General features: G+C 36.8%; 1 protein-coding gene across 3 annotated transcripts in view; it reads left to right on the top strand.

Annotated features, from left to right (window-relative positions):
• The window catches only part of LOC135691201 (mdm2-binding protein), a 31,177-nt gene extending 17,380 nt beyond the window's left edge, over positions 1–13,797 (top strand). For 2 of the 3 annotated variants that reach the window (XM_065208994.2, XM_065208993.2), the window contains 15 exons: positions 170–337; positions 704–814; positions 988–1,054; positions 1,250–1,302; positions 1,856–1,934; positions 2,985–3,064; positions 3,422–3,510; positions 4,104–4,137; positions 4,248–4,305; positions 4,615–4,913; positions 10,106–10,170; positions 10,847–10,963; positions 11,318–11,383; positions 12,032–12,085; positions 12,932–13,797. In XM_065208994.2, the coding sequence (XP_065065066.2) occupies positions 170–337; positions 704–814; positions 988–1,054; positions 1,250–1,302; positions 1,856–1,934; positions 2,985–3,064; positions 3,422–3,510; positions 4,104–4,137; positions 4,248–4,305; positions 4,615–4,913; positions 10,106–10,170; positions 10,847–10,963; positions 11,318–11,383; positions 12,032–12,061 (1,316 nt within the window). In that variant the 3' untranslated portion in view covers positions 12,062–12,085; positions 12,932–13,797. The remainder of the gene's footprint in view (positions 1–169; positions 338–703; positions 815–987; positions 1,055–1,249; positions 1,303–1,855; positions 1,935–2,984; positions 3,065–3,421; positions 3,511–4,103; positions 4,138–4,247; positions 4,306–4,614; positions 4,914–10,105; positions 10,171–10,846; positions 10,964–11,317; positions 11,384–12,031; positions 12,086–12,931) is intronic. The other variant, XM_065208995.2, reaches the window with a different exon arrangement.
• Positions 13,798–13,836: the final 39 nt, after the last annotated feature.

Genomic DNA, 13,836 nt, shown 5'->3' on the forward strand with positions numbered 1-13,836 from the left:
CACTTGCACAAAAGTGACGCACAAAAACAAGCTTGTTCATACCCCTCTGTTACTAGCTCAGTATCAACGTGTGTCACATTCAGAATGCAAATGCGTTACATATCGATGCAGTAGAATACTATCACGTGCTTCTCAGTTTTGAAGTTCACGATGTGTTCCTATATTTTAGTCCCAAAAGATCTAAAGAAAGTTATGCCAAAAAGATGTATGGTTGTCATTAAGGGATCCGAGTATGGAGATGACGTTGATGTGATATTCCTTAAAGATCTAGATTGCTTTAATGGAAGCTCCCTTTACAGTTTCCTGTGTCACGAACATTCCTTATCGAAAAACACTGGTACGAACGTGATTATTACGTAAATATATTTTCGGTTGTACCTTAATTTTGTAGTTGTTCCTTTCAACTATATGCTATCTTTTTGTTTTGTGGGAGGGGGATCTAGATCTCTATAGTAGCTTTTTATTTCATGCCAGAAAATCAGGTCATCACAACACAAGGCCTAAAAACCATGCTTAGTTGAAAAGATTAAACAATAATTAAAATGATTCTTATGCTCTGACGCTTTTTTAAAGATGCTGGCCTAGACCTGAAGTCCATATTAAATTTCAACCCAAAGGCATGTTTAAAAAATTAATAAACAGAATCTTCTCCATGATGTTATTCATAAAGCTTTGTTAAGGATGGTATATTATCATTTTGCAGAATTTTTTGAACCCAACTTTAAGTGGAAGTTGGCGATAATTACAGACGGTGATATCTTAAAGGCAGATCTAAAGTTTCATGAAAGACTTTGTCGGAGCTTGGAAGTACCCGGTAACGATTACTTTATTTTCCAATAGATTTTTTCAGCTTTTGAATTTTGCTAGAACCTTAGTTTTCAAAGAGGCCTTGCTACCTTAGTAGCAGAACCTTGCTAAAATTATTATAACTATTTGATGTCTGTTGAAATATTAACGCAGATGTGATATAATTTGTTTTCGTTAAAGATCCAGAGACAGAAGAGAGTGACTTGTTTTTATCATTTTCGGAAAAAACCGAGAAGGAATATATCAGGTAACGAAGATATTCATACTTCTTTGTTTTCTCTTCCTATCTTTCATAGTATCAAATGTTTTTAAAGATGATATTTGAATATAGGCATCAAATATCCGGAATATTTTTATACTAGAGTAATCTAAAGAGAATAGTGTACAGTTGCTTTTGAATCAATGCTACCTTCTTAAATTTAAATTTTCATTTGCTTCACAGAGATTTCCATTTAAACGACGGCGAAAAAACTGCAATGGAATATCATGCAGCAAGTAAGCATTGTATTTTCTGCAAAATTTGAGATCAATGAAGGTATTGGTGCAAAACCTGATAAAAGAGATTTATCTTGATGGAGAATTGATGGTTAATTTACACTGCATTGCCAAAAAAAGATTATACTTGGTTTAGAAATAAATTTTTCTTTTTACGTTATGCAAGAGCAGAACCAGAATTTTATAATTTCATTTTGCTTACTTTAGCAAACGTAATAATCTTTGACCCGGGTGCTTTGTCAAATGTGAATTTCTTTATGCTTTTTATTAGATTAAGATTTCCAGATTTGCTTTTTGAACGACAAAATATTGGGAAATTGAGAGTAGAGGCAATTTTAGTCATTGCTGTATTTAACGAGAATTCCAATCTTTCTCTCAAGCAAATATTTCCATATAAATCTTTATGCAATGAAAATTACTGTTGAAGGTCTCTCATTAAGTGCTCGATACTGCATAGGCAGAGCTGTACACGCTCTTGTAGCAACTTAGAACCGTCCTGTTGTATACACTAAATAGCCTAAATCTTTAAGTAAAAGAAAATAACTGCTTGTAGAGGTACTTAGTCCTTCACTGTGGCCTGAAAGACTTGCTTGGAGCAACCAGGAGACTTCAGCTTCAGCCTTAATTAAAGGGTACGTATCCGTAGTTGCTTTACCATTAACTGCGAATTAAAGGCACACTGTTCATTGGCTACTGTTTGTTGAATTTCGATGGTCCTCAAAATTAGAGAAGCGTTACAAATTAGTATTTAAATGATCAATAGAAAGTGAGAGACCCCCTTTATTAGAAGATGAAAACTCACTGAAATAGAAATTCAATTCTTTATTTCTGTAAACCAATGAACGGCGCGACACACTGCCTTCAACTACAAAGCCTGCCAAAAGTCTTCGAACACTGACATAAATTTCCAAGGTCAAAATCAATCATCTCCCTCTCCCCTACAGAACAATGTTGGTTTACTATCATACGGGTTAGGATTTTAGGAAGCACTTTCTTTTGCACTTTCTTTTCTATTTTGTTCCAGCAATTACAAATCTTTTAATGTATCATTTGCAGCTACAGCAGATTGCACAACTGAATTACATAAAAATTTATACCGGCTGAAAACTACTTCAAAAAATTCTCAAACCCTCTCATTATGCTATCAATATAATTTTGAACATTTGTAAACATCTCAGCTTTGCTACAATTTTTGGTAAATTGAAATATTAAATTTTAAGTTTTTTTATGTTTACTACATTACGTATTGTAATCGTGTTTGTAGAGATATTAAAACCAGGTATAATCTACCAAACATTGAATATAGTCACTTTTTCTTTCACTGGTCCCATTCAAATTTCTGATGCTCGTAGCAAGTTATAACAATTTTACCCTAATGCAAAATTTCTCCTCTCAAAGTTTTTCCATCAATTTTTTAGTTAAATAAAATGCTACCTTAATTTTTTTTGTAATTCAGACCTGTATTATTGTCATTTAGTCTAGCCGTACTATTCTAAATATTGCGCCTGTTGATTATTCTTTGCCCAATTCACACTCAGTTTCGCGCAAAATAGTTTTGTGGAATTATTTTAGTCCATTTTATTGAATGCTAATTTTGATGGATGTATCTATTATCAGTTATTTGAATAAAATACCAATATGTTCTGCATTTTATTTAACAAAGGAATTTATTCTTTCTTCAGATCCCTTAAAAGGTTTCAGTCAGCAGAAGGCCACATGAAATTGAAAGGCATTCCCGTCTCGGCTGAAAGTCATTACCAAGGTAGATTCTCGGTTTCCTGTCCACTGAATTTAATGCCCAAGTATTTTCGCTTGATTTTACTTCATTTTTTGTTTCAAGCCAATACTAACGTAGCCTGAAATTATTTTGAAAGCAATTCCATTAGCGGGCATTGTTGTTATAATAAGTTTTTTTTCTGCAGGCTCAGTTGTTGAGTTTGATAAATTGTCAGTAGATTATCAAACTATTTTTTATTGTAAAAAGTTATAAATGCTCAATATTATACTTTTAATTGTATGTTACTTCACTATTATAAAACTACTCTCGTTACTTCAAATCTATTGTTTGAATGAAATTTTTATTTATTTCTTTAATGGATTTTTTGATAAATATTTGCAGATGTAACAGAAAACTTCTCTCAGATTCAAAAATTATTCGATGAATTTGGTGGACCTGCAAATACAGAGATGAAAAGGATTCCTTTAGTCGTAAGTTTAGTTTACATCTCCTTCAATTTGAACCATACTGGACCACCCTAAAGATGGGTGACCAGAATTGATTTTCAGGATTCAAAGCTAGGCACATGTGTTATTTGCTTTCTAAAAGTAGGTAAAAGTTTTAGCACCAAGAGCACCACGCTTCGTTTATTTTTTGCATTTGTTTCACTCATGTGTATAGGAATGAAACACCTTATAAAATTGGTGAAATTTACAAAATTTGTAGTATTTTGAATTTAAGTAACACCTTGGAGGTCCTTTGTCTAAAGGAAAGGTGCAACTGCTTCATGTCATGAGATATCATATACTACAAAACGGGCCCCATGCTTGTTTATAAATATCCTTTCCGATCCCCTTACTTGCCAAAATTATCCTCGATACTTTCGGAATAGGGTATTACTTATTGTTGACTCCGACAAATTATAACCTTCTCGCTATTTCTATCCCTTTTCTTAATCAAGATTCACCTTTGCTCGTTATCTTGATAATATGTTTGTTAAAGATGATATTCGAAAAGGTATTTTAAGATACTATTACCTTTTGCCTCAATTGTTGGATCTGATTGAAGTCAATTCTATTGACAGGCCGATCGTCTCTTCAAACAGCTACCACCCGAAGGTAAATGAGCACATTGTCATATTTTCAGGTTGTTAAAGAAAGCAAAGGGGAATGGATATGATTTACAACCTTTATTTCTTGTAACCTAACTCAAATTATTGTTCTTCTAGATGATGTAAAAAACCTCCCATTCTCAAAAGCAACTCAGTTTTTCGGTCATGGGATTGAGTGAGTATAACCAAATTTCAAGGCAAAAATTTTATATTTGTGATTTACAAGTATATAACTCAAGTTAAAGTATATAATTTTTAAGGCTGTATTTGCAAGCAAAAGGTTAGGTCACTTGAAGTAATATATTTCCCGAACCCTCGGTTTTTGATGAACATTTCCATCTAAAATTTACTGGTCTTTTTCACGATTTGGGATGTCTTATCTCCTTGTTTCTTGCCTTTTTTGCGTATGTTCGCAGGCTTCTCCCTTAATCTATTTTAACAATATTTGTAACTATAGATAAACAATATAATTTCTTCACTTCAGTTATTGCCTGGATTCGCACAATTCACTGAAACTGGATGCAAAGATAACCAGGATACAGAAACGATTCATATCAGATGATACCAGCTGCACATGGACTCAAATACAAAGGAAAAGTTCAAGACTAAAAAGGGTGTCTAAAAATGGAAAACTTTCGGATGAAAATCGCCAGTCAAGAAAAAAGCGGTCACCACAAAAACCCTCGAAGGAGAAAGTACAAGCATCCCAGAATAAAAATAGCAATATTTCGAATTCCAAAGAAAAATTCGAAGACGATAAGAAAAAAGTTGTGAAGGTTAAAGGTATAGTTGTTTTCTGGATGAACCTTTTAGAATGGTAAACCTAACTCCCCAGGAACAATTAAGGAGCTATATGTTTGCATCTAGTAAAGATTGTATCATGGATTTCCTATACTTAGTTGTTGTAGTTTTAGAAAAGACGCTTTATTTAAAGGTGTTAATCAAAATGCGTGAGTGAACACCATTTGTATAACGTAACATGCTTTTTCAAAAGCATTGTTCTTTGAGTTGTTTTTGTACGGTTTGGATGTTGAAAGTTTAATATTGGAAAACAGTTTTATTTTCTGTTCTTATATGTCTGTTGAGGCGAAAAACACAACAGATTTTTGGCGACGAGAATTGTGGAAAACGATTTACTAATCAGTCCTAGGATTTGGCAACGATTATCGCATAGTACGACTCCTTTTACAAGGTTGTTTTGCAGTGAGGGTTCAACGAGCGTTTGAGATGGCGGCGCAAGATTTAGTTCTGCTCCTTCAACAGCAAATTGAACAACAAAGAATAATGATGGAGAGACAGGATCAACGTCACCAGGAACAACTTCAGGCTATTTTAGCTATGGCCAGGAAATCTGAGGAAAAGGAACCGATTAAAACGTTTACAGGTGGTATACAAAGTTTTTCTGCTTTCGATTCAGCGACCGAATTGTGGACGGATTACTGGGCGCGTTTTAATACTTTCACCGAGGCAAACTCGATACCAGAGGAGAAGAAGGCTTATGTTTTCCTAACGAATCAGACTCCAGTTACATACAAATTGCTCTCGAATCTTGCCAGTCAACAAACGCCACCAAAAGATGTTAACGAGCTTAGTGTGGAGAATATAGCAGAGTTCATGATGGATCAATTTCATCCGAAGCGTTTCATTGTTCGCGAGCGATTCAAATTTTGGAGTAAAATGGATAGAAAGCCAGGAGAGACAGTCAATGAATTAGTCGCTAGGATTCGCCAAGATGCCGTTACCTGTGACTTTACATCAATCACGGATCCTTTGGACGAGGCAATGAGAACCAGGTTTATTTGCTCTATCAACAATGAAGCGGTTTTAAAGGCCCTTTTTAAAGTTAAAGATGACGATCTTACTTTTGCTAGAGCTATAGAAATGGCAATTGAAATTGAAGACGCAGCTAAAGTTGCCAAGGAAACGGTTCACGGGCAAATTTCAAGACAAGAAGTCAACAAGATTCAACCGAAAAAGAGAGGAAAGTATTCCTCGTCTGAACCTAAATCTTCTTTTACTGAATGTATTAGGTGTGGCAGGGTTGGTCATAACCCAAAAGATTGTAGATTTAAGAACACTACATGTCATTATTGTAATAAGATTGGGCATATAGAGGCTGCCTGTTTGAAGAAAAAGAAAGAAAGTGCCAAGCTTACGGGAGAAAGAAATAAATTAAAAAAGATTTTTTCGATCTCGCAAACGAACACGGTCAACAAAGTTAAAGTTCCTGAGCTTCAGTTACCAATCAAGCTAGAAGGCCAGCATATGGTTAATTTTGAAGTTGATACCGGTGCTGGAGATAATTTTCTTGGCAAAACTGCATGGAAGGAGCTAGGTGAACCCATCCTAGAAGCACCAAGTCAGCAGTTTGAATCAGCAAGTCAACACAAGCTACCAGTTCTTGGTACTGTTATGTTACAAGCGGAAACCGAAAATTACAATCAACAGTCACTGGGATTTAATGTAACCGAATTACCTGACCTTAACCTGCTTGGACGGAGTGCCATTGCGCAGCTCGGAATATCAGTTGACACACTCATCGAACAGAACAGTGGTGCGCATGCACAGTGTCATGCTGTATTTGAAGATTTGAAACCTGACCGGAAATTACAAGCTGAATGTCGCAAGCTATGTGAAGAATTTCCAGATCTATTCAAGCCGGAGCTTGGGAGACTGAAAGATTTTGAACTGGAAGTGAAATTCAAACCTGATGCGAAACTAAATTTTTGCAAAGCAAGAGCAGTTCCTTTTGCGCTTCAGGAAGATTTAGCTCAAGCATACGAGGCGGGAATCAGGCGTGGTGTTTGGCAAAGAATCCAGTTCAATGAGTACGGTACACCAGTGGTACCCATCCGTAAACCGTTGCTTCCGGGACAGACAAAATCTAAACTACGAGTTTGTGGAGATTACTCTGTTGCTGTCAATGCACAATTAGAAACGCACCGACATCCAATTCCTACACCGGAACACCTGATGCAAAAGTTGTCAGGAGGATATGGGTTTACAAAGATTGATCTAGCTGACGCATATAACCAGATTGCACTAGGCCCAGAATCGCAAAAAAGGCTTGCGTTGAGTACACATCAAGGTGTTCTGCTTCAGATGCGCCTTCCATTTGGAATAAGCTCAGCACCTGGATATTTCCAAGAAATAATGGATCAACTAACAAGTGACCTACCAGGTGTTGCAGTTTATCTGGATGACATACTGGTCAGCGGATCAACTGCAGAAGAGCACCTCACAAATTTAAAAAGTTTGTTTGAGCGACTGAGTGAAAAGGGACTACGTTGTCGTTTCCAAAAGTGCTCATTCGCTCAACCATACGTCGAGTACCTGGGACATCTGTTGTCCAGCAAAGGGATAGCAAAAAGTCCTAAAGTTGATGCTGTTTTGAAGATGCCTGCACCCAATGATGTTTCTGGTCTGCGATCATTTCTAGGATCAGTACAGTTCTACAACAAGTTCCTGTCTAACTTGTCAACACTTATAGAGCCGCTTTACAGGCTGACAAAAAAAGATATACCATGGGAATGGGGTGCCAAGGAACAGACAGCATTCGATAAAGTCAAGACCATGTTGTGCAATGATACAGTTCTTGCGCATTTTGACCCATCGCTACCCATTGGAATAGCATGTGATGCATCAAGTGTTGGTATTGGCGCTGTACTTTTCCACCGTTACAAAGATGGCAGAGAGCGCCCAATAGCCAATGCATCAAAAACACTAACTGAGACGCAACGAAACTATAGCCAGATACAGAAAGAGGCTTTAGCAATTATATTTGCTCTCAGCAAGTTCCATCATTTCCTTTATGGAAGGAAATTCATTTTAATAACGGACCACAAGCCATTGCTTACATTATTTGGTCCTACAAAGGCAACGCCATCACTAGCCGCCAACCGTCTAGCAAGATGGGCACTGATGTTGAGTCAATACGAATATACCATCGAGTATAGGAAGACTTCGGACCACGGAAATGCTGATGCACTTAGTCGACTTCCGGTGGGACCAGATGCGCAGTTTGACGGAAGAGAAAGTGATGCTGATGCAGATTGCATTTGTACCATCAAAACTGTCAGCAAACAGCTCAACGCAGCAGATCCAGGTGTACTCTCAAAAGAGACAGATAAAGACCGAGTACTTGCAACTGTAGTGCGGTATACAAGAGAGGGTTGGCCTTTCAGCAAGATACACGAAGATAGCACTGACAGTGAAAGCACGCGCTATACAGTGGATGCTTTTAAGAAAATCCGCGAGTCACTGTCGGTAACTGATGGATGCTTGTTCTACGGAGCACGTGTGGTGATTCCAGTCAGTCTACAAGCACAAGTGCTGGAGATTCTTCATCTAGGACATTTTGGTATGCAACGCATGAAACAGCTTGCCAGGACTGCTGTCTATTGGCCTGGGATTGATGCGAGTATTGCTGATGTTAGTCGAGCTTGTCAAGCATGTGCTGAGCACCAAAATCTCCCGTCCAAACCACCTGTTCATCCTTGGATGTTCCCAGAAAAACCATGGAGCCGCCTGCACGTAGACCACGCTATTAACTTCTTGGGATCAAATTGGCTGTTGCTGACAGACGCGTACTCCAATTATCCGTGTATCCACCAGACCAGCACTACAAGTTCCAGAGCAACCATTGATTTGCTGGAACAGGACTTTGCACACTTTGGTTATCCACATACGCTCGTCTCGGACAATGCTTCAAGTTTTACCTCAGAAGAATTCCAGGAATGGTCCAAGGCAAGAGGGATCGTTAATTTAACAGGACCTCCGTATCACCCAGCAACTAATGGTGCAGCTGAGAGACTGGTACAGACTTTCAAGAAGTCGATGCTGAAGTCAACATTACCTTTGAAAGCAGCCCTTCAGCAGTTCTTGATGCAGTATCGGAGAACACCACTAGCTTGTGGTTACTCTCCCAGTGAGCTGCTCAATGGACGCCAAATCAGGTCACCGATAGATATCCTGATTCCTTCTCCTGCGCATCAAGCACAAGGGCGTCAGAATAAGCAAACAGTGAAGGCTGCGCAAAAGCTAGCTGGGAGGTTTAATCCACAATACAAAGTGGGTACACCTTGCTATGCTCTCTATTGTGGACCTCGACGAGATAAAGATCCACGATGGGTACCAGCAGTAATTACTAAGGTACAAGGAGCACGGACTGTGTCTGTCAGGGTTTATCCAAAGGGACCCATTTGGCGCAGACATGTAGAGCAGTTACGCCCGAGATACTTCTCAGTAGAGGATGCTGAGCCGGGGGATACACCAAGCATTGCAGTTCCAGCCGGTATATCAGAGATGGCAACACACAAAGAAACGAACGTTGAAAATGGTCAAAAATTGAGAATTGCAGATCCAGGACCATATGTTAAACCCAAGAGACCTAACCCCCGAATGCCAACCGGTACCGAGTACAGCCGGGATAAGCCAAGAAGATCAAGACGTTTAAAGAAACAATAAACTTGATCGCCTAAGATGGAAGTTTTAGGCTAGCGGGGAGGTGTTGTAGTTTTAGAAAAGACGCTTTATTTAAAGGTGTTAATCAAAATGCGTGAGTGAACACCATTTGTATAACGTAACATGCTTTTTCAAAAGCATTGTTCTTTGAGTTGTTTTTGTACGGTTTGGATGTTGAAAGTTTAATATTGGAAAACAGTTTTATTTTCTGTTCTTATATGTCTGTTGAGGCGAAAAACACAACATTAGTAAATTGAGTTCCTGGCTTCTTACAAAAATATCCATTTTTAAACGCTTAAAGGAGCAAGGCTCAACGTATTAAACGTAGCCATATTTGAGTAAAAAAACTTTTTGAGTATAAAAATTTTTAAGGTCTCTCTAGACTGGGATATCATTTCATTGTTCTGAAAATCATCTGGCTTTTTATTGAATAATTTTTGACGATCATCTTCTCCCCAAATTTTTCTTTCATTCCAACAAAGCAAGGATAATTCTCTTATTACCCTTTTCAGATTCTGATGTTGATGACTCTACTAGCACTGCAAATAAGGAAACAAGATCACAACGCCATCAAAGGGTTTGTTGTTTTATTGATTTACCAAGAGCTTGTCTGTTTTTACTGTGAATGTTTGTGAAGGTTTTCTGCTTTTACCTACTGTATATTTGTTTTAAAAGATTGCTATTGGGATTTCATATCATTTCCTTTCGATATACTGCCTGGTTTCCTGAATCTCTTAGATTCCTCATCCAATTAAATTATAATGACTAACAGAGAACCAGCGAATCGTTCGACATGTTCTAGCAAATATGACATTGTTCTGTTTTTGTTGTACTTTTCAATCTTAGGTTAGCAAGTGGGCAAGGACAGTTGGGGATAATTTTTGCCCTACGAATTGAATAAGATCTAGCGTTTATGTACTTTTATGTCTCACGATAAATTTTTATAGGTTGAAACTGTAGCCAATAGGTAGCAACGAAAAAAATTCAATATAGAAATATTAGTTTTAGTTTGCTTTTTCAGTCTTTTACTAAATGATAAACTTATTAAAGTATGTCTTGTGTTACCCATCACATATGCACGTGATTTTTGCCAAGAACCTAGTATTGACTCTTTTTTATCAAGATTAAATTGTCCATTGAAACGGCGAATGAAAACCACGTAAGGGCTTGGACCAATCAAAATGTTCCTTTTAGATCGTCTGGTCATAGAAAACTGACGTAGTTTGATGGAAAGTTGTTTGTATTTTTCTTAGAGGCTGCGGATCATTTGCGAAGGAACATTACAAAAATACGGAAAAATTGATAAAAAGGATCCTGTCTTTGAAAGATGTGTCACGAGATTATTCACGTTGTGTAAAAGTTTTCTAAAAGTGAGTGATGATTCTCGGCCGTAGCAATATTTTATGGAAAGATTTTATTCGATAATTTGTAGTTGTATTACCAGGTGAAAGATCAACTGCTTTTTTCTTGGCCAATTTGGATAATTTAGTATTGTTTTTGTTATAACCAACATACTGTGCTACTTTTTTCCTGAATGTTAAGTATGATCTAGAGTATGATGAAGGCAGAAATAATTGCATCTTTGTATAAATTACCTGTAATTCTGCTACTCTATATTTGTTTTTATCTGCTTCAGTATTGGAAATTTTAAGACCACTTAGAGGAAATAATAGAATTGGATTTGATCTGACTATCTTACTTTTTATTTGTTTTTATCTAAACAGGACCTCAAGACATCGGAAGGGCTAACCGCTGAAATGAAAAGAATTGCAAAGTGTAATGTTCTGCAGGTAACCCCCCCCCCCCCCACCTGTTTGCTTCCTTTACTCGGTTTTTTTAATTTAAGGATATGTTGCTTCAAAGCAAAGAGCAGCGACGAAGACTTAGAAGGATAATGCAGTAAGCTGGGGTTCATAAGAATGATATTTATGACGTCATTAGGGATATGAGTGCCTAAAGTGATGACAGTATTTCGTCATTTTCATAGTGCGAATGTATCCTCTTTTGAGGGGTTGCGCAGTCGAGGAGGCTATATTGTGAAGCCAGAATTTAAGGGGGTCCTAATTCGTTCTTGTGGACAGATGGACAAAACTGATATTCAAAAAACCATGATGCAAACAAATGGAAAAACGATATAATGAAGCAGGCAAGAGAAGATTTGAATCCAAGATTAAAAAGCTCCCAGGGGTGCTCATTCGAGGGGGTGCTTTTTCGTGGGGGAAGTCTATTTGTAGGGCCACCTAATGGATATAATACGACAATTCAAATTTGTAATCGTCTCGCTCACGTACATATTATCTGGATGCATACCAAACGTTGCAACTTGTTTAGATTTGAAGATTTCAGCTTCTCCTGAAGATTGTCTGTTATTTGAATGTGTTAATACTTATTTTAATGCAAAAGTCTTTATTTGTTAAAATCGTTCTGTTTTTTTGCAGGTTGTTGAGTTCGAAAAAAGGGGCAACTGAGCAGAGTTATACTTTTTGAAAAATGTAAGAAAATATGATGGAGCTGAGGCTGTTTTAACCATTGCAGCCAAAATTGTACTTATGTTCGATTGTTTTGCAATTTTATGGATATAGTCCTCTTTGAATTTAATCTATTCCGTAACATGCTTATAGATGTTGTAAATTTTATATCACTAAACATTATCCTCTCTAAATACATAATCAGCTTGCAACGCCATTATTCTGCTGTCAAAAATTGTCTTCATGTGCAAAAATTTGTGCAGCATTGTGGCCATTACTATATAAAATACCTCAATATATTTGAATAGATGCTTCCCCTTTGAATAAAATCATAGCTATTCCTACAGTTTGATAAAACCAAGGAAAATTGTTGTTAATTGGAGAATTTATACATTATTTGATAGGCATTAATAACCTAGACCTCTATAACTTAACGCGCATTTAGAGTTTACACTGTCAGAGCTCAATCTAACATCTTTCAGAACATCCAGTGTGATTTTTAATTTGTGTAACTTCACTCAGAACGTGACCTTTTTCCTGAACGCAATGATTTGTTTTAATTTTTTTGTGCTCTCAATTACTACTCAACTGTAATTTTACGCTGTTAATGTGTAGTACGAATTTAGCATCCTTTAGAATGCTTGAAGTTAGCAATGCATAAATTCATTGCACTTAGAGTGCATTAGATGTAACTAACTGTATCTCGTTTATTCTTTGTCATGAAATCAGGCCTATTTAATACGCAAAAATTATATAAGGGGGCTTAAGATAATTACCATTGTTTTGATATTGATTATAATATATTGATTATCATTATTATTTATGTGTTACTTATTATTATTTAAAGTGACAATGATCATTACTCTCTAGGTACAAGAATCTTCTGGATAATATTATACAACGTGTATCATACTGGCAGCAGAAGATTGTTTGTTTTATGTCAATATATACTTCTGTAAATAAATGAATATCAAAGTTTGTCCTTGCGTATTATCTTATTTTAAGGTTACCCAGTAAATGTATTTTTTAGAGAAACTGGCGACTGGAATTGGAATGCTAGCTCCTTCAAATCAAGAATGGGTTGCGCTGCTGCAAAATCACAGTAGAGCCAAAATAGTTTCCCTGAATGAAAACAATAGAATTGTAGCACAATCGATTTAGAAATATTGGAAAACTTCAGAATCAGAAAAATTGTGGTCCTGTCTTTGTTTGATTTCTATTTATAATTATTATAGAACTTTTTCTTAGAGAAAAGTATGCATTTGAAGATGTCTATATTGAAATTACGAGAACTCTTTTCGCGTTCCTTGGGTACCATTGTCTTTGCTCAATTCATATTTTCAAAACAATTTAAAAGTGGACTCTGTAATGTCTTTTTCCTTGAGTTTTTGAAAGAACTGCGCTGTGATAGCTTTTTAATCCTCCACAATTTTGAAACTAGTTTAGCTATTGGCAATGAGCAGTACCGCCGAGAGGGGGGGGGGGTAGCCGGGGCAACTGCCCCGGGGCCAGGGTTCTTTTAGGGGCCCGTGAAAGATGAAGCTGTTTTATTCTGTTATAGTTTATGATGATATTGAAGCGAAGACTTAAAGTTATGTATTTTATGAAATTTAAGAAATTCTCAACTTAGTCAATAGCAAATTTTTCCGTTTTTGATAATCTACTTGAAATGATAAAAAATATCTTGTTTGAAAATTAAAAAAGTTTAAAAGGGGCCCGTTTCTATTTAGCTGTCCAGGGGCCTGTCCTAGCTCTCGGCGGCCCTAGCAATGAGA

This window comes from Rhopilema esculentum, chromosome 4 (genome assembly GCF_057945365.1).
Source record: "Rhopilema esculentum isolate cy_ngs chromosome 4, ASM5794536v1, whole genome shotgun sequence".
NCBI lineage: Eukaryota > Metazoa > Cnidaria > Scyphozoa > Rhizostomeae > Rhizostomatidae > Rhopilema > Rhopilema esculentum.